This window comes from Monodelphis domestica, chromosome 1 (assembly GCF_027887165.1).
Source record: "Monodelphis domestica isolate mMonDom1 chromosome 1, mMonDom1.pri, whole genome shotgun sequence".
NCBI classification, from domain to species: Eukaryota; Metazoa; Chordata; class Mammalia; order Didelphimorphia; family Didelphidae; genus Monodelphis; species Monodelphis domestica.
Window position 1 is genome coordinate 640,798,174 of NC_077227.1, and position 21,564 is coordinate 640,819,737.

The 21,564-nt window shown below is 35.2% G+C and overlaps 2 protein-coding genes across 11 annotated transcripts in view; one reads left to right on the plus strand and one right to left on the minus strand.

Moving 5' to 3' along the window:
* The window catches only part of USP34 (ubiquitin specific peptidase 34), a 357,595-nt gene that overhangs the window by 127,846 nt on the left and 208,185 nt on the right, over positions 1–21,564 (plus strand). The gene's annotated exons all lie outside the window — the stretch shown is intronic.
* On the minus strand, positions 19,309–20,380 carry LOC103095887 (PRELI domain-containing protein 1, mitochondrial-like). The gene has a single exon (XM_056813964.1). It carries the CDS (start codon positions 20,209–20,211, stop codon positions 19,549–19,551), a length of 663 nt encoding a protein of 220 aa, XP_056669942.1. The 5' UTR covers positions 20,212–20,380; the 3' UTR covers positions 19,309–19,548.

The window sequence follows — 21,564 nt, forward strand, 5'->3', positions numbered from 1 at the left end:
TGTCATTGATCAAGATCTTAAAAATATAACATTTCTAAGCACAGGAAAAATTGATTTAAAATTTTGAAAAACTAAGATATCCAAATAAAATTAGAGATATTTTAAACAATATAATATATAAAAACTTCTAGGATGTTTAACTTGACTTTAATAGGAAGGTGGAGCATGTACATCTATAGTGTTACATAATTTTAATGATCTTTTTATGATAATGTATATTTCTTTCTTTCTTTTTTTAAACCCTTACCTTTCACCTTAGAATCAATAGTATGTATTGGTTTTAAGGCCGGAATAATGATAAGAACTAGGCAGTGGGGTTAAGTGATTTGCCCAGGGTCACACAGCTTATAGAAGTGTCTGAGGCCAGCTTTGAACTTAGGACTTCCCATCTCTAACCTGGCTCTCAATTCACTGAGCCACCCACCTGCCCCTGATAATGTATATTTCTGAGAAGGATTAAAATATTAGAATTTATTATAACTAAAGAGATTGTTTTTATTTGAAGTACTATGTTGGGCAATTCAAAGGCAAAGTTAAGTATTCTGAAATAATATACCTTCAGCATTCATTTGCATATGGTAAGCTTGAAATTATTTTTAATAATCAAGAACTGATTTAGACTGCCTTTTGTTAGTTTTAGATTTTTTTTTTACTTAGATCTTGCCCTAATTTTTTTTGTTTCTGCTAATTTCTATACTTTTACTCACTTCTTATAGACACATAAAGGTACTCTCCTATACAAATTCATATGCTCTCTTAATTGACAAGAATTGTTCATCTCCAGTTTTTTCAAGATTTTATGTTTTTTAGTTTGTTTTTTGGTTATACTTAAGCTATTTTGTCTCTGTATTTGCTATCAGGTTTCAAGATTATATTAAAAATTCAAAAAAAGCAATCTGAAAGTTTCAAAATATGCCATTTATTTTTGTAGATGTTTATAGAATAATGAAGTTAAAGATACTTTTGCAGGTTTTCCTGGCCCATACATTAAACCTCTTATCCTGAATAGCTAAATGACTTAATGCACAATTAGATAATTTTGTTTTCTTTTATGTTAACTCCTTGGTTTTATACTTCATGACTGCTTTGTGTATTGTTTGTTTTATATATTATGGTATATTTTGTTTTTGTTTTGCCTTTTTTCTAAGAAGGAGCAACATAGATCCTTTTTAAGAACAGGAAAGAAGATACAGAGGTTTATTTTAGTTTAGAAGGTGAATCTTTTGTTATAATTTGAGATGAGATATGAAAGGAACATTCATTTATATCAATTTATATCAGACATGGATAACTGAAATTTTAAAAAGTGAAACTGCAGATATGGGGGCCGAACTATACTTCATTTCTTGAGCATCTCTTTCATTCAATACAGATGTTTTGGGAGGAGAGGACACTCATTTCTTCATCTCATACTGATAATATCTTTTCAGGATTAGAAATTATTCCTTATAAAGAAGTAGAACAAATGACTGTGGATGAAATATGTTCTCTCAAAAGATTATTGCTGGTAAACTTATTACTTGGGAAATTCTCATTCTTGAGTTTCATGTTAAACTATAAAGGGAATCATAAAAGCTTAAGAGCTTCAAAGGAGAAAGAGGTACATTTTCCTTTACTTTCATAATAGGTACAAAGTTGACCGATATTGTGGAATTAAGTACATGAGTAATGATGGCTCTTTTATCCTTTGACCTTTATTGAATTTAAAAAAAAATAAGATGGCTTTTATACTAGAGCTATATAGTCAGTACCTGCAAATTTCTTACCTATGTGGGAAAAGAGACAGGATCTATTTTTCCTTTTTCTTTAAGAATTTGTTATCTTTCAGGACTGTCCTGCAGGAACTGAAAGAGATTTTTTTTTTGACTCTTTTCCTCTTCTCAGGTTCAATTTTCACTGAGGGCCATTCAAGCTAAATCCATTATTTCCCCCTTTCCAGCTTTGAAGTCAGATAATTTGCAGTCCTAGGTAAATACCTTTTTAAGTTCTGGCTGCCTTTCAGTTTTAGTTTTAACAGCTGTATAGTGTAAGTAATAATTGAAAATTGTAGTATAAATCTTTAGCAATAGCATGATCTAAAATTTTGTTTAAATGATTCAGTTTAAAAAAAAGCATTTACTATATGCTAGGTTCAGTGCTAGATGCTAAGGATAAAAACGCAAAAAAATAATTCTGTAGTGTTAAAGGAACTAAAATTCTGCTGGGAGAAATATTTAGCATACCAAAAAGCAGTGGTAAATAAAATAATATAATGACAAAATATACATAGAGTAATTACAATGCAGGAAATAATAAATTTGGCAAAATTATAATAATAGTGAACAAACATATAACTGTTTAGATTTAAATGTGTTTTATGTCAAATTACATCAGTACAGTAAGGAATGCCACCTGAACTAAACTTCTTCAACAGTAAATAATCATAACCGATGTCTATAAACAGAAAGTAATGTGAAAGAACTAATAATATCTCATTTTTCTAATGCTTTACATTCAAATGCTTTGATCATAACAGTTTTATGAGTTTAAGTACTGTAGTTGACTTACCTATGGTCAAATAGTGAAACAGCTAGTAAATATTTGTTAGGATTTGAACTGGGGCTCCAGTTCATTACAATATGCACTGTTTGCCATCTCACTTCCTCCTGTACATGCTTTCTATTGAAAGTTTCTATGTATTTGGAATGTGACTAATGGCTCTTTGTAAATTTTACTTTATCTGCGAATAGTTCAAATTAAATCATTCTTTCATGATATGTAGATCTTAGAAATAAGGGCCAATTAATCTGAACTGATTTTTAAAAATTGGACAAGGAAATGGCAAACCACTTTAATAACCCTGCCAAGAAAATTGTAGATGGGGTTACTGAGTCAAACACAATTGAAAAATGGGTGAACAACAAAACTTTTTTTAAATTGCCAGTAGAATTTTACAAATTAAAAAATTAGGCATTCAGGTGAAAATATTGCAAAATGTTTTGAGGTGGTTTTTTCCTTTTTTTTTGATTCAGGAGTTGAGGCAATGGGGGAACCATTAAAATGTGAAATTAAGGATTAGATACGAAATCTTTAATACATTTTCCTCATTTTTGTGAGGAGTCTAATTTTTAGCTCAAAAGGAATGGATATTTAAGTGATGTTTGTAACCCGAAATGTCAAAATCTGATATTTTTAACATTTACTATTTAATTGCACCCATTTATTTATCATCAACATTTTTAGCCAAATGCTTGGAAACATACTCGAGACCTTATAGAAGGCACTTAATTATGGGAGGAAGATATTGACAGGAATTATAGGACCAGAGGAAGAAGTAGCATAAATGACAGAGAACATCCACATTGAGATTCTGATCTATTTAAGTGTTAGGGATATTAAAAAAGAAGTGAGGGAAAAGTGTTCCAAGACTTCAGAAGATGTTTGGGAGGTATGATTCCTGGCCAAGGGTATTGGGAAAAGCTGTTTTAAAGAACGCCCTTAATTTTTGAACTACATCTCAAAGAATTAGTACTGTGTTATAGGATCCTAAGGGGTCCTGACAAACATTTGGGGTTCCCAAAGGGCTGAGGAGAATGAGTTGTGGGGAGAAAGATGACACATGTCAGGAGGGCAGTGAAGCTGGTAGCAGTCAGAGGAAAGGTTTATTGATCACAGCTAGTATTTTATAGAGAATGTGATGTAGCTAAGGGATTAGGTAAACTTTAAACATGGACAGTGGTTAATATTGAATTACAATCTTAGTACAATGAAACTTAGATTCTAAATAGGATAATAATTCAGTATGTCAGTGTGTAACCATCTAACAAAGTTTATCAGGGAAATGTTTGCTTAAATGGTAGAATAAGCCAGGGACAGCCAAGAACTTATCAGGTGCTGTAAAGGGTGAATCCCAAATAATAAAATATGCAAGTCAGCTGTCAAATTTTATGGTGATTTAATTGATATAGTAGAGAAGATTTTAAGAAGGAGGAAAGAAGGGGCTAATACCAGGCAGGAAGATAGGAGATCTAGAAAGTAAGGGTTTGAGTGTGAAGGAGGAAAGAATCAGCTTGACCTCCAAAGAGGCTTAGTAAGATGCCCGAACCTGAAATCAGCTCCAGGGCAAACTCGCCATCCAACATTCCAAGATGTCTGAAAGCTTAGCACGCTGCCAGCCAAAGTCGTCTCTCCAGGGAAATGTGCCTTATATGGACGTTTTTACATCACTTTTCTGCATCTCATCTGTACCAATCAGGACTTAGCTTGACTTAGGACAGCCCAGAGGTCTGTCCTAAGGTTCAAAGAGGAGGTCCTAGGTTCAAATCTGACCTCAGACACTTCCTGGCTGTGTGACCCTAGGCAAGTCACTTGACCTCCATTGCCTAGCCCTTATCACTCTTCTGCCTTGGAGCCAATACATAGTATTGACTCCAAGATGGAAGGTAAGGGTTTTTAAAAAAATAAATAAAAATTAAAAATAAACTGATTAGGGTGGAGAATGTGGCTTTTCCAAGACCTGATTCTGTTATTCCAAGCATCTCCATTGTTATTGATCAGGAAGTAGCTAAGTCAGATCTTCTAAAGAATGGTCTGATTAGAGTGGAATAGTTTTAAAATTCACTGTGCTTTGGGTGAGATCATACCTGCCTGGCTCTAGCTAGCTAATGGTTCTGGTTTTATTGGGACCTATTCTCACTACTGGGGGCTACATTTGCTCCTTTTTTATTTAAATTAAACAAATGAAGGCAAGATGAGTATATGATTTGTAAGGATTGTGTAAGGCTAAAAAGGTAAATACTGTTTTGCTGAAGTTCTGTTTACTTGGAAATGCAGCTTTTGAAATTTCACTTTTTACTAGGGCCTTTTTTCAGCCTCAGAATATGCTGTGTATGTTGAACACAGTGTTTTGTCATAGGCAGACATTTCTTCATAGTTTTAGCATAGGAGCGTAGATGACTTCCACTCAGGGGTCTTTGGCTTCAAGTCAGGTGGTCCAATCCTAGGGTTACTAAGACTGCCTCCCCAACAAAGCATCTCCTCTGATGCTTTTTTTGAGACTCAAGGTCCTTTTGCCTTTATGACAAACATCAACCATCACAGCTTAAGAGAGCTACTTTTATTAGGCCTGATTGTATTAGCATCTAATTCTTGGTTCCATAAGCCAAGAAAATATTGACTTCTCCTTTACTTATAAGTCAAATTTGTTTAATTTCTAAATGTCCATGCTATTAGGCTGCTAAGGAATATATTTTGTTATGGAGTAATATATTAGGGCCTGGTGTGTATCTTTTCTTCCTAATCAAATCTGCAAGTGTTTGGTATAAGATATTTGTGCCAAGTCTTGCTAAATGCAGATCTGTTATGCTGTGCTATCTTCTGGTAGAATAAGTGTGAGGTTATATTGAGCAAATAGAAGGGGAAATTCATTTTGAAAATTTACCTTTGATACAGAAATAGTTATAGCTAATATCAGAATATAAGGCTGTACATAGTTATAAGTTATATTTTTCAAGGTAGCTGAAACACAATAATAGTAATAATTGGGCTACAGTTAATAGTTAAGATTAATTAGTCTTAGGGAAGCTTGCCACCTCCAGGAACTGTTCTGCCTTGTGAGCTTTTTCTTTTAGCTCGTCTCCAAAGCTTTGGTGGCTTTTGGCTTCAGGGTGGTCATCTGGATTTTTTCATATTCAGCTGTTCCTGAAAGATTCTCTGCTGTAGGTGTTCATTTTCTGTGTAGATAAAAACAAAACCCTGTGTTATATTTCTGTTTTTTTTGTTTGTTTTTTTAAATAGGTCAGTCCAACTCATGTTCAGTGATTATACAAGTGAATTAGTTCACTAGGGATTCATTGTAAATTCAATTAAACAAAAATTTGTGGTGGCATACAGTCTCTTAAGTAATTAGTGGAACATATTTGATTGCTATACACATTTGAGTTTCTGGGGCTTCAATTATTTCACTTTGCTTTGATTATATAACATTTTGCTTTAAAAGGAAAATGCAGAGAAAGGATTAAACACAGACTTAAGGTACAAGTCAGGGTTGTTAATAAATGATGCCTTATGAATGGTGGATAAAGTTCAGTGATCTATCAGACAACTATACTTGAATTCAAAACTCAGAATTAATATTAGTTGCATTTCCAAAAGCTTTTACCTTAAATAGCAAATCCCACCAATTGCATCTAGGAGCTGAAAAATTTCCAAGATTCACATACACAATGAAAAAATTTTTATTTTGTAAGTCATGATAACCAATTTTTCTTTCCAATAATTTTCCCATTTTTTCTAAGATTTGGTACTCACCAACAAAGTTTAAGTTATTTGGCAATTTTTCACAATTTATACAGGAAAAGGTACAGGAGCTGGTCAGTAATTTGGCAGAGAATTAGCATTATGTTAATACATAACATATCCTTTGTACATTGTCATATCCAATTTACCTTAAAGTTTTGGTTTACAATACAAATCATATATCATTGCAAGTAAACATGATTGATTCATAACAAATTGTTTCTACACATAGTTTACATTTTAACACATTTTTTCAGTTTTTATAGAACGAGGTATATGTTTTGGTAACACTCAATATATAGTAATTGTGTCAAAAATCCAATATTTGTGACTGTTTAGGTTGCAGTATTATTTTCCATACCATAACAAAATTCAATGAGGCTGCTAATTAATGCCATAGGTTTTAAATTTACTGTGGGGAAGGGATTAATAGGCATGTAGGAATTTTTAAATCTTTTGCAATATTATCTAAAAAATATCCTTATTGTGATTTATTTTGGCTTCATATATTCTCATGTTGATTTGAAATTCCCAAACTTTCAAATGGATATCTCAAAATATTTTTGCATAATTGATTAAATTTCACGATTTATTTTCTGATATGACATTTGTTGTATGTATTCTGTACTAGATTTTTCACTTCTTGTCTCCTTTTTACTGCCCTTGTAATAAACAATGGAAAGGTAATTACAATTATTTGTCTACAATAAATAGTCTTATTCGAAGTCCTAAATGATTTCTGGGCTGGTCAAATTGTTCTACTCAAATGTATTATTCATTTAAATTGTTTGCATATCACTTTTATCCTTATCCAATTCCAGTGAAAAATACATTTTCTTTATAGGATAGCTGTGTATTTCATTTTCACACATAGTTAATTATTAACAAATTGTATTTTAATCCATGTTAATCTTCAGTGGCATTTCGCAATAACAGATGAATAATATTTCAACCTTTTTTCCTTAATATCTTTGATTTTTTTACATTTTGATCTCAATTCCAGGTTGCTGAAATAACCTTTTAGGGATGTGCAATGAACACAGTAGGCATTATTTGACTAAGATTTAGTATATTAAAGTTTAATTTTAAGTTGCTAAAATAGATGTTAATTTTTGTTTTTGTAATTTTTTAAAAATAAAAATAACCAACTAAATTGAACCAAATTTTTGTATAGGACATAGCATCATTTTCTAACTTTGAATTTTAATAAAATTTTAATTGAAATTTTAAAAATAAAATGTTAATGGAAATTTTTTGAAAATTTAGGAAATTTCTAAACAAGTTTTTCTTTGTATTAACCATTTCTTTTTCTTTATATGAATTATTCATTTTCATGAATAAACCTAAAATATTTAATTTAAACCAATTCTTTTTGATGCTTTACATATTTTACCATTTATTAGTAATATTTATAGTTTCATCCTTTAAATTTGCTAATTGTGATGAATTATGGAAATGTGCATTTTTGAACAATATTATAGCTGTTATAAAGTTGATATTAACTTCTTATTCATATTTACACTTTATAGAGCTTGAATTGGTAAATGTTTCTTAAGCAAGTACATGCCTCAGTGGTCAGTGTTTTACAGGTGTCTGTACATAATTATATTTTAGCAAATTGCATGTTAGTCCTTATATCATGAATTTCTTCTTAAACATTGCACATATATACCAAATTCCTAATACATATATCATTTTTTATTTTTCTACTTTTTGATACTCTAATGTTAATTCTAGTACATGTTTTTTTTTTTTAGTTTTTAAACATTATTTTATTTGGTCATTTTCATACATTGTTCATTGGAAACAGATCATTTTCTTTTCCTCCTCCCACCCCCCTTACTCCCCTTCCCTAGCCGATGGGTGATTCATCTGGGTATCACATGTGTCCTTGCTCTGAACCCATTTCCTTGGTGTTGGTATTTGCCTTAGGGTGCTCATTTAGCTTCTCTCCTCCATCATGTCCCCTCAACATCTGTAGTCAAGCAGTTCACTTTCCTTGGTGTTTTTACTCCCTCAGTTTGTCCTCTGCTTGAGGATAGTTTTTTGTTTTTGTTTTTTTCTCGTAGATCACTGCAGGTAGTTCAGAGACTTTGTAAAGCCATTACTGGAGAAGTCCATTACATTCTCATGTACCACAATGTGTCAGTCTCTGTGTACAATGTTCTCCTGGTTCTGCTCCTCTCTCTCTGCATCACTTCCTGGAGGTTGTTCCAGTCTCCATGGAATTCCTCTACTTTATTATTCCTTTTAGCACAATAGTATTCCATCACCAACATATACCACAGTTTGTTCAGCCATTCCCCAATTGATGGGCATCCCCTCGTTTTCCAATTTTTGGCCACCACAAAGAGCGCAGCTATGAATATTCTTGTACAAGTCTTTTTCCTTTGGGGTATAAACCCAGCAGTGCTATGGCTGGATCAAAGGGGAGACAGTCTTTTATCGCTGGTTGGGCATAGTTCCAAATTGCCCTCCAGAATGGTTGGATCAATTCACAACCTCACCAGCAATGAATCAGTGTCCCTACTTTGACAAGTCCCCTCTAGCATTCATTACTTTCCTTTGCTGTCATGTTAGCCAATCTGCTAGGTGTGAGGTGATACCTCAGAGTTGTTTTGATTTGCATCTCTCTGATTATAAGAGATGTAGAGCACTTTTTCATGTGCTTATTAATAGTTTTGATTTCTTTAACTGAAAATTGCCTATTCATGTCCCTTGCCCATTTTTCAATTGGAGAATGACTTGATTTTTTTGTACAACTGGTTTAGCTCTTTATAGATTTGAGTAATTAGAACTTTGTCAGAGGTTTTTGTTATGAAGATTGTTTCCCAATTTGTTGCTTTCCTTCTAATTTTAGATACATTGGTTTTGTTTGTACAAAACCTTTTTAATTTGATGTAGTCAAAATTATTTATTTTGCATTTTGTGACTCTAAGTCTTGCTTGGTTTTAAAATCTTTCCCTTCCCAAAGGTCTGATATGTATACTCTTCTGTGTTCACCTAATTTACTTATAGTTTCCTTCTTTATATTCAAGTCATTCGCCCATTCTGAGTTTATCTTGGTGTAGGGTGTGAGGTGTTGATCCAAACCTAATCTCTCCCACACTGTCTTCCAGTGTTCCCAGCAGTTTTTATCAAATACTTGATTTTTGTCCCAAAAGCTGGGGTCTTTGGGTTTGTCAAAGACTGTTTTACTGAGGTCATTTACACCAAGTCTATTCCACTGATCCTCCTTCTGTCTCTTAGCCAGTACCAAATTGTGTTGATGACCGCTGCTTTGTAATATAGTTTGAGATCTGGGACTGCAAGACCACCTTCCTATTTTCATTATTTCCCTGGATATCCTTGATCCTTTATTCTTCCAAATTAACTTTGTTATGGTTTTCTCTAAATCAAAAATAGTTTTTTGTTAGTTCAATGGGTATGGCACTAAATAGATAGATAAGTTTGGGTAGGATGGTCATTTTTATTATGTTAGCTCATCCCACCCATGAGCAATCAGTGTTTTTCCAATTGTTTAGATCTAGTTTTAATTGTGTGGAGAGTGTTTTGTAGTTGTGTCCATATAGTTCTTGTGTTTGTCTCGGCAGATAGATTCCTTAGTATTTTATGTTGTCTCGGGTGACTTTAAATGGAACTTCTCTTTCTAATTCTTGCTGCTGAACTGCGTTGGAGATAGATAGAAATGCTGATGACTTATGTGGGTTTATTTTGTATCCTGCAACTTTGCTAAAGTTGTTGATTATTTCGATTAGCTTTTTGGTTGATTCCCTAGGATTCTTTAAGTAAATCATCATATCATCCACAAAGAGTGACAGCTTGGTCTCCTCATTGCCAATTTTAATACCTTCAATTTCTTTTTCTTCTCTAATTGCTACTGCTAGTGTTTCTAGTACAATATTAAATAATAAAGGTGATAATGGGCATCCTTGTTTGACTCCTGATCTTATTGGGAAGGCTTTGAGTTTTTCCCCATTGCAGATGATGTTTGCTGATGGTTTTAGGTATATACTGTTTATTATTTTTAGGAAAGGCCTCTCTATTCCTATACTTTCTAGTGTTTTCAATAGGAATGAGTATTGTATTTTGTCAAAGGCTTTTTTCTGCATCTATTGAGATAATCATGTGATTTTTGTCAGTTTGCTTGTTAATATGGTCAATTATGTGGATGGTTTTCCTAATATTGAACCATCCTTGCATTCCTCGTATAAATCCTACCTGATCGTAGTGGATAACTCTTGTGATGACTTGCTGGAGTCTTTTTGCTACTATCCGATTTAAGATTTTTGCATCTATATCCATTAGGGAGATTGGCCTATAGTTTTCTTTCTCTGTTTTTAACCTGCCTGGCTTTGGGATCAGTACCATGTTTGTGTTGTAAAAAGAATTTGGTAGAACCACTTCTTGACTTATTCTGTCAAATAGTTTGTATAGTATTGGGGTTAGTTGTTCTTTGAATGTTTGATAGAATTCATTTGTGAATCTGTCTGGACCTGGGGATTTTTTCTTAGGGAGTTCTTTGATGGCTTGTTCAATTTCTTTTTCTGATATGGGGTTGTTTAGGTAATTTATTTCTTCTTCTTTTAGTCTAGGCAATTTATATTTTTGTAAGTATTGCCATATCACTAAGATTGCCATATTTTTTTGCCATATAATTGGACATAGTAGTTTTTAACTATTGCCTTGATTTCCTCTTCATTAGAGGTGAGGTCTCCCTTTTCATCTTGGATACTGTCAATTTGTTTTTTTCTTTCCTTTTTTTAATTAGACTGACTAGTACTTTGTCAATTTTATTTGTTTTTTCAAAGTACCAGCCTCTAGTCTTACTTAGTAAATCAATAGTTCTTTGACTTACAATTTTATTAATTTCTCCTTTGATTTTTAGGATCTCTAATTTAGTATTCATCTGAAGGTTTTTAATTTGTTCACTTTCTAGTTTTTTAATTTGCATGCCCAATTCATTGACCTCTGCCCTTCTTAATTTGTTTATATATATAAATTTCCCCCTGAGTACTGCTTTGGCTGCATCCCATAGGTTTTGAAAGGATGTCTCACAATTGTAATTTTCTTCAATGAAGTTATTCATTATTTCTACAATTTGTTCTTTAGATGGTTTTGGAGAATCATATTGTTTAATTTCCAATAAATTTTTGATTTATCTATCCATGTACCCTTACTAATTATTATTTTTTTTTTGCATTGTGATCTGAGAAGGTTGCATTTATTATTTTTGCCCTTTTGCACTTGTTTGCAATGATTTTGTGCCTTAGTACATGGTCAATTTTTGTGAATGTACCATGTGCTGCTGAAAAGGTATATTCCTTTTTGTCCCTATTTATTTTTCTCCATATGTCTACTAACTCTAATTTTTCTAAGATTTCATTTGCTTCTCTCACCTCTTTCTTATTTATTTTTTTATTTGATTTATCTAGTTCTGATAGGGGAAGGTTCAGATCTCCCACTAGTATAGTCTGACAAGGAAATCACTTTAAAAGACTGATATATATTAATTTAAGGTCGCCAAGGAATTCAGCTATGTAATTCCTTTTTTTTTTTTTAAATATATTTTATTTGATCATTTCCAAGCATTATTCGTTAAAGACATAGATCATTTTCTTATCCTCCCCCCCACCCCCCATAGCCGACGCGTAAGTCCACTGGGCATTAGATGTTTTCTTGATTTGAACCCATCAGCTATGTAATTCCTAAATGAAACTCAAGTCAGCACTCAACCTTTTATGGAGTTTTTAATTACAAACAGGAGGAAGAAAGGTATTAGAGAGAGAGAGAGAGAGAGAGAGAGAGAGAGAGAGAGAGAGAGAGAGAGAGAGAGAGAGAGAGAGAGAGAAAGAAAGAGAGAAAGAAAGAAAGAGAGAAAGAAAGAAAGAAAGAAAGAGAGAGAAAGAGAGAAAGAAAGAAAGAGAGAAAGAGAGAAAGAGAGAAAGAGAGAGAGAGAGAGGAGAGAAGGGAATAGGGCTTAAATACCCCTTCTGTTTAGGCTGGGCCAAAAGGCCCAAGCCCTTAGATAGCTGAGGCAAAGAAAAGAGATCAGTCCCTATCAGTCACGTGACCAAAATAGAGAAACACTCTCAGGGGCCTCCACCTTCAGCTTCCTTAAGAGCAAGCTTCTCAGAGCACAACCTCTCAGAGCAAAACCTCTCCAACCTCCTCCAGTCCTCAGACCTCGCTATCTTTAAGGAAACCATCTAAGTTCCCTCCCCTCAGTTCTCACATCTACCAATCACTGTCCATGTTTCCCCTGTGCCAATGGTGGCTCTAGCTTAACCCAGGACCGCCCAGAGGTCTGCCCCCCTTTGCACATGTGTGTTGAAGGTCATATTCTCAAATAATTAAATTTTGATCTATGCTGCAGCCCTTCCTAAATCCTGTTAGGCTGAGTAGGGTGGAGATTGTAAGTTCCAAGACCTGGTTCTGTCATTCCAAGTATCTCTATTGTATCAATTCTAAAATCAATCATAACTCAAAGAACTTCCTGTTCTATGCTTAAGCATAGGTCAAAGCCCTTTCCATTGTTCAGCAAAAGGTTTCTGTCCTAAAGCAGTCTCAAGTAGGGAGGAGAAGGGTCCTCCCATGCCAATGGGGTTCACATTCCAATAGAGTTCTTAATATCAGTAGGAAATTTTTTCCAAGTATGAAACTTTCTAATGGTGAAATTTCCAACATCCACAAGTCTAAGAAATTTCAAGGTTTACAATAGTTTTTCTATCTATTTCATCCTTAAGCTCCTCTAGTTTCTCCTTTAAAAATTTGGATGCTCTGCCATTTGGTGCATACATATTGAGTACAGATATTTCCTCATTGTCTATACTGCATTTTATCAGGATGTAATTACCTTCCCTATCTCTTTTAATTAGATTTATTTTTACCTTGGCTTTGTCCAATATCATGATTGCTTCTCCTGCCTTCTTTTTATCATTTGATGCCCAATAAATTTGGCTCCAGCCTCTTACTTTCACCCTATGCGTATCTACCTTCCTCATGTATGTTTCTTGCAGACAGCATATGGTAGGGTTTTGGATTCTAATCCACTCTGCTATTAGCTTGCGTTTTATGGGTGAGTTCATTCCATTCACATTCAGAGTAATGACTACAAGCTGTGTATTTCCCAGCATTTTGATTTCTCCTCCTGGTCCTGCATTTTCTTCTTTCACTATTTCCTTCTATACCAATGTTTGCTTATAGTCAGTTCCCCCTAGTTCCCCCACCTATTTTACTTCCCTTTCTACCCCCCCCCTTATTTTCCCCTGTAGTCTTTTTAACCCCCCACCTCCACCCTCTCCCTCCCTTGTACTGCTTCCCTCCCCACCAGTCCGTTTTTTACCCTTCTACTCCCCTATAGGGCGCAAATCTATTCTCTTTCCCAATGTATTGAATTGTTCTTCCCTCTTTGGGTCAGTTTCAAAGTATGTAAGAGTTGAGTATTTCCTATCTCCAACCTCTTTACCCTTCCAGTGTATCGATGTTCTCCCCCCTCCCACCATGACCTTCTTTGTTACATATAAATTTATCCTCATTTGTTTCATTTCCCATTTCTTTTAGTCATATCATTTTTTTAGCTCTAGTCATGTGTATATATATATATATACATATATATACATGTATATGTATTTATGCATGCATGTATCTATATACCTATTTATTTCTTGTCCTTTCATCCTACACAGTTTGTCACTATTCCCTCTGAGTGTAATTCTTCTAGCTGCTCAGGTGATAGCAACAGTTTTTAAGAGTTACCAATGACCTCTTTTCTTATAGGGATACATATCATTTTAACTTATTGAGTCTCTTAAAATTTTTTTGTTGTCTTCCCCCCCCCCCCCTCTTTTTAATTACCTTTTGATGATTCTCTTGAGTTCTGTGGTTGGACATCAAATTTTCTGTTCAGGTCTGGTCTTTTATTTATGAATGCTTGGAACTCTTCTCTTATGTTGAATGACCATGCTTTCTCCTGTAAGAATATAGTCAGTTTTGATGGGTATTTTATTCCTGGTTGTAGACCTAGTTCCCTTGCTTTCCGGAATATCGTATTCCATGCCTTTCGGTCCTTCAGTGTGGATGGAGCCAGATCCTGTGTTAATGTCACTGTGTTTCCATGGTATCTGAATGGCTTCTTCTTGGCAGCTTGTAATATCTTTTCTTTCATCTGATTGTTTTTGAATTTGGCTATAACATTTCTTGGTGTTGTCAGTTGGGGATTAAATACAGGGGGTGATCTGTGGATTCTTTCAATCTCAACTTTCCCCTCTTGTTCTAGGATCAGGACAGTTTTCCTGGATAATTTCCTCTAGTATTATGTCCAGGCTTTTTCTTTTGTGGGGGTCTTCTGGTAGTCCAATTATTCTTAAATTTCTCTTCTTGAACGATTTTCTAAATCGTCTGTTTTGTGAATTAGTTGCTTTACATTTTCCTCAATTTTTTCATTCTTTTTGTTTTGTTTTATAGTGTCCTGCTGCCTTATGTGACAAGGAAATCACTTTAAGAGACTGATATATATTAATTTAAGGTCGCCAAGGAATTCAGCTATGTAATTCCTAAATGAAAACTCAAGTCAGCAGTCAACCTTTTATGGAGTTTAATTACAAACAGGAGGAAGAAAGGTATTAGAGATAGAGAGAGGGAGAGAGAGAGAGAGAGAAAGAAAGGGGAGAGAAGGGAATAGGGCTTAAATACCCCTTCTGTTTAGGCTGGGCCAAAAGGCCCAAGCCCTTAGATAGCTGAGGCAAGGAAAAGAGATCAGTCCCTATCACTCACGTGACCAAAATGGAGAAACAGTCTCAGGGGCCTCCACCTCCAGCTTCCTTAAGAGCAAGCTTCTCAGAACACCTCTCCAACCACTCAGAGCCAAAAAACTCTCCAACCAACCTCCGTCTAGTCCTCAGACCCTGCTATCTTTAAGGAAATCATCTAAGTTCCCTCCCCTCAGTTCTCACATCTACCAATCACTGTCCAAGTCTTCCCTGTGCCAATGGTGGCTCTAGCTTAACCCAGGACCGCCCAGAGGTCGGCCCCCCTTTGCACATGTGTGTTGAAGGTCATATTCTCAAATAATTAAATCTTCATCCTTTGCTGCAGCCCTTCCTAAATCCTGTTAGGCTGAGTAGGGTGGAAATTGTATTTTCCAAGACCTGGTTCTGTCATTCCAAGTATCTCTATTGTATCAATTCTAAAATCAATCATGACTCAAAGAAATTCCTGTTCTATGCTTAAGCATAGGTCAAAGCCCTTTCCATTGTTCAGCAAAAGGTTTCTGTCCTAAAGTAATCTTAAGAAGGGAGGAGGAGGAACCTCCCATGCCAATGGGGTTCACATTCCAATAGAGTTTCCACTATCAATAGGAAATTTATCAAGTATGAAATTTCCCAATGGTGAAATTTCCAACATTTATAAGTCTAAGAAATTTTAAGGTTTACACTTATGAGGTCACTTGATTCCAGTTGTTTTATTCTGGTTTTTAAAGATTGGATTTCATCTCTGGCTTTTTGGTCATCGTTTTCCTTCTGGTCTGATTTTTCTTTGAAGATCATCTTTCATCCTCTTAATCTCGTCTTTCATCTCCTTTGCCTCATCTTTCATCTCCTTTGCCTCATTTTCCAGCTGGTTGATTTTGCCTTTCAAGACACTATTTTCTCATTTTTGTTCAAGTGCCTCTGTTTCCAGATGACTTATCTTAATTTTTCAGTTCTTTTCCCAATTGTCTTCAACCTCTCTTAGTTGTGTTTTGAGTTCTAACATAACATGTTTTAAAGTGACAATTTTACATGTTTATATGTCTATCCAAAATTTACATTCTTCAAAATCTTCATATTACATCATATATTTTAATAAATTGATATTAAATTCTTATATACTTCCTACTCATTTTTTGCAATTCTCAAATTCAGTTTGATAAGCATTTTTGGTAAGTCTAATCATTCAAATATAATCATTTTACACTGCAAATCTTAAACAATTTTTTCATTATAAGTTTTTATATATTCTTAAATTTTCCTGAAATTCTGTTTTTTCACATGTGACCACTTATTACAATGAATGTATTTATACTCTTCCATCAGTACCTATTCAAATCCTTAGCAGATCTTTGATCTTTTATACATATATATACATACACACATTCATATAAAGTTTTGATTTTTTCTCCCCTCTCTTCCCGAGCGGGCCCACCTAAGGAAAAATGGGGGAAGAAAAATTGCCTTTTTTCACTTTTGGCATCTTATAATTGTGTGCTCAAATTATCCCTTTCTTGTTATCATCTCTACCCTTTCTTCCCCGTGGTCAGCGATAATTTTGTTTTTATTCTTAATGTATGAATGTTGAACATTTCTTTATGCTATGGAATGTAAAGAGTTGTGCATAAAACTGAGCTTGCTTTTCTTTTCTTTAAAATTCATAATAAATTAAATATATAACTTGCAAATCGATTTGGCTTAAGTAAAATTACTTCTGACCTTCCTATTCTTTTATAATTTTTGTTATATCAATATTAGCCTTAGTTCCTTCGATTCTGCAAAGAAATATGAAATAAACCTCTAATAATAAATATACATAGAGTGAAGCAAAACAAATGCCTAAATTAGTTATGTCTTTATGCTTTTTTTCACCATTGACTCTTATCTCTCTTTTAGGAAGTATGAATAGTATATTTCTTTTTTTCCCCCTTTTTTTTAAAAACCCTTCCCTTCCATGTAGGAATCAATACTGTGTATTGGTTACAAGGCAGAAGAGTGGTAAGGGCTAGACAATGGGGGTCAAGTGACTTGCCCAGGGTCACACAGCTGGGAAGTGTCTGAGGCCAGATTTGAACCTAGGACTTCCCGTCTCTAGGCCTGGCTCTCAATCCACTTAGCTACCCAGCTGCCCCTGATAGCATATTTCTTTAGTTGTCTCCTGGAGTCATGGTTGATTATTTCGTGTATCAACATTTAAGTCTTTCAAAGTTTTTTTTCTTCATAATGTTGCAGTGGTGTAATTTGTTCTGATTCTGATTATTTCATTTTAAATAAGTTTATACAGATCTTCCATATTTTTAAAAAACTGTCCCATTCATCATTTATTAGGATTCAGTTATTTTATTACCTGCATGCTCCATGACTTGTTCACCAATCTCAATTGATGGGTACTCCAAAAAAAGCTGATATAAAATTTTTTTGTACCTATAATGTCTTTGTTTTTCCCTTTCGTTTCATTTCGTTTCATTTCCTTTTTTTTTTAAATATATGTTTGTGATACAGATTGCTTTATGCATTGTTTAGAGACTATGAGAGAATTGTTCCAAATTCTTTTTTAGAACTACTATATGGATTTGTATTTCCCCTAACAGCACATTCATGTACCTTTTTTTTTTAACCTAACAATCTCCATTTTTCATTTTTTTTTTGTCATTGTTGATTGCTTTGGTTTTCTACAAGATGAATTGAGGTTAGGGACAATTCTTAAAGAAAGATTGTGAGAAAATCGTGGTGGAGCATTTAATTCATTGTAGGAGCTTTAAAAAAAATACATGTAGGAGAATTGTGTTAAAGCTGGGAAAGCAAATTGAATGTGAACTACTCAAGGTTGTTGAGGTTTGGAATAATATCTGAACTTTGCACTAGGAATATTAGTCTATGCATTATATCAAAAAGGGAAGGCCTGGATGTGAGGAAAATAACTAGAATCAGAGTGATTGAATTAAATAAAGAAGTGATTGACTTGAAATGAATCTCAAAATCTTTAGTCTGCCATTTAACATTTTTGTTACCAGGTCATGCTAAATCTGCATCACTTAGCCATTCTTTCTATCCTTTGATGAGACATTTTTGTCAGACAGTAAACAGTTATTTAGTACTTGCTTTGTGCCTAATACTGTGCTAAGAGTTAGGAATCAAAAGAAAAAGATATCAAAGGAATCAGTCTAATTAAGAAGACAAGTGGGCACATTTGCACAAACAAGCTAGATATAGGATAAATAGGTAATAAGAGAAGGTAAACATATGTCTGAGTAGAAATGACTTACTGCAGAAAAAAGAATTTCAGTTGGGATTTAAAGGAAGCCAATAAACAAAGATGAAAATGCCAGAGCTATCTTAAGAGTCAATAGTAAACATGGGTTCCAAGGCAGAAGAGTGGTTAGGGCTAGGCAACTGGTGTTGTGACTTGCTCAGTCACACAGTTAAGAAGTCTCAGGTCAGATTAGAACCTAGACCTTCTTGCCTCTGGGCTTGGTTCTCTATCCACTGAGCCATGCTGCCTCAGTTTTTGCATTCCTTTAACCCAGGTATCTTCTTATCCTTTTGTCCTTGGCTTTCAGTTGTTGGTAGAGTATCAAGAAATTTTAAAGACCTATATCCTGAGTTTCCATTCTCCATTTTTCTTTTATTAGGCTTACCTTTAATTGTGCAGTATCGTATTAAAATTTTCTACTGCGTTAAATGTTGCTATAATTTTTCATTTTCCTACAAGTTTTTAGTAGTTATTCTTAAGTGTCTACTGTCCTTAAAAGGGCAATCTTTGTTGATAGCTCATCCTTTCTTATTGCTGGGCTTACCATTACAGTTACAACATTTACTAATGAGTGCATTTCCTGAAATATTTTTATATTCTGTCCAAAATTATAAAATCACAGAATTTTAGAGTTGGAGGGACCTCAGCTGTGAACAACAAATCACTAGCTAGCTACTGCTATTCTTCTTGTTTCTTTCCCTTACCTTGATCCTTTACTTGATAGCTTCTTTTTCTCTAATGTTTCAAAGCATCTTCTTTAGAGCATTCAGCTTTGAGGAACAGCCAGAGCCACAAATCTGTTTTTAAGATCTTAATTATACATATATCCTTTCCTTTCCTTTTCTCCTGTATTATAATCTTCCATTCTCTATCAATTTGACGAAAGTCAACTCTTTATTTTCCCCACTTTCTTCATCCCTTTCATGTGGTTTTCCTCTATGAACCCTTCCTTTTGTATTCCTTTTGAGAACCCTTCTTCCTCCCTTACACCTTGGAGAATGAGGAGGTGTTCTTCTAGTCCCTTCTCTCTTTTTTTTTTTTAAGACTGAAAATTGATTTTTAATGATAAATTATAACTTGGACACAGGGCAGGTAATGGGACAAGAGCTGGATTGTCTGTGGGCTTGCATTGTGCTGATGGTCTGCTTGGGGGCTGGGGCTCTGGACTCCAAGCTCAGGTCTTGCCAGGAGGCTCTCAGTCTTGGGGACTGGCAATCTAAGAGGGCAGCAGGGCCCTTCCGGTGCAGGGGAGGCAGCAGGATGGCTCCTTTAAACATAGTGTTGCTGTTGCTGCTGCTGTTTCTTTGTGACTGCCTTACTAGCCAGGTCCTTGGCCTTCTCAGTAGCCGCCAAAGCAGTTTCCTTTGCCTTCTCAGTTGCTTCCTTAGCTGTTTCAACAAGTGTCTTAGAAGGAGCTTCACCTTGCAGTTTGGCCAAGATGTACTCAAAGCCTTTGATGGTCTTGGTCACATTACTTTTGAATCTAGCCAGGCCAAACTCCTGTACAGCTCTGGACACCCCAAACAAACTGGAGGAGACCCAGGCCTCCCATCGGATTTCAGTCCAGCCACTGTTTTCAGGGTTCACACAGTAAACACATCTTTCCTCCACTACCATCAGTCGGGCATGGTTAATGTTCCAGGTGAAAGTGGTCATGGTCTGGTTCTGTGGGTCCACGATAGAGTCCTCTAGGATGTATACCGAGTGGGCTACGTTAGCAGGGAAGAAGCGCTCCGCCCAGCGGGGCATCCTGTTGGTCTTTGTCAGAAGCCACCTGGATAGCAGCTTCTGGTCAGGAGTGACTTCCCGGTGCACAATGTCCTCGGTCAGTACATGTTTGCTGTAGGGGTTGGGGTAGCGCTGCCAGAAGGCAGCGAACACTTGGTCCCAGGAGCTCCGGAGCACGCTCTGCCCCAGGAAATACTTCACCATCGTCCCGGCGTGGGGGGGAGGGGGAGGGTCGGGGTCTGGGAAGGGTCAAAGGGCGCACAGCATCTGGGGGTAGGGAGGGAAGGATCGCCGGGCTCGCGCTCTCCATCACCGTCCCAAAGCCACCGTCACCGCCACCACCACCACCACCGCCGCCGCCTCCATGAGGGGGGTCTCCCTTCTCTTTTAAAGATAGTCTGCAGATATCATTTTGGCTATGGTGGTAATACAAACAGTGAACATTCAGGGCAAATCTCAGCACAGTTTCCCCAACTTTTCAGAATAATTTAGGTTTTTAGTCACTTTTTTTGTACTATTTGTATTTATACAAAATCTTAAGCACATGATTAAAACTTTTTAACAACCCCACTAAAATTCTTTTGTCCATTAATTCTTTTCCAAAGCTCCATACTATCCTCTTCCATCTTGAAACCATCTTTCTTAGTTTTACCAATTTGTCTCACCCCTAAATTATTCTGCTTTTTGTTCCATTTACTTGATTTACCCTTTTTACATCTACTTCTTTTATTTCTAAAACCTATTTGATCTCCCTTGATTCCTTCTGTGGGAGAACAAATTTTTCCGTCCATCAGTAAAGAATTTTTAAAAATTACTCTGTTTTGTTAGAGGTCATATATTAGCTAGTTGGATTCCAGCTTTTTTACAATTCCATTTTCAGTACGTTCTTTTCTTTCCCTTCTTTCTCCTTTTCCAATATTAAATACTTGGTGAGGGTTTGATGATGTCATCCAGAAAATTAGAAAAGGAGGATTGATGACTAGTCTTGATTCTTAAGTGAATCTTTGATCTCCTTAATGTGGATACCTCCCCTAGCTGTTTAGATTTCATGTTATCCATATATTTTTTCCCTTTTCCTTCTAATTCTCTTAACATTCTATGAAGACCAATAGAACTCACAGATTTTCAGTTATCCTTGGTTTTTGCTGAATGACCAACATATCTTTTTTCCCCTTTTGATTATACCTGTCTCTGCTGACATCCATATTTCAGCTTTTCCTTTGAAAATTTTCATTTGTAACCCTTTGGAAACTCAGCTTCAAGTTCTTATGTTAAAGAAAAATATGCTGGGAAGCAATTTCTGAGCTCCAATTGATGTTTATTGCCAGAGCTGTAAATCACAGAAGTTAGGGTCAAAGATATGCCTAGCATATTCTAAGATGTACAGATGAGGAAATGACTGTCTTATGTACACATTATACAAGAGAGTCAGATTATATAAACTTCCCCAAAAAGGATGGGTAGTCAGCTGAATATTTCTTCTGGCGGGAGGATGGACAAGAGGGTTTTTTTTTTCTTATGTTCTTATAGGGTGAGATTAAGTAGCCTTTGCTCCAT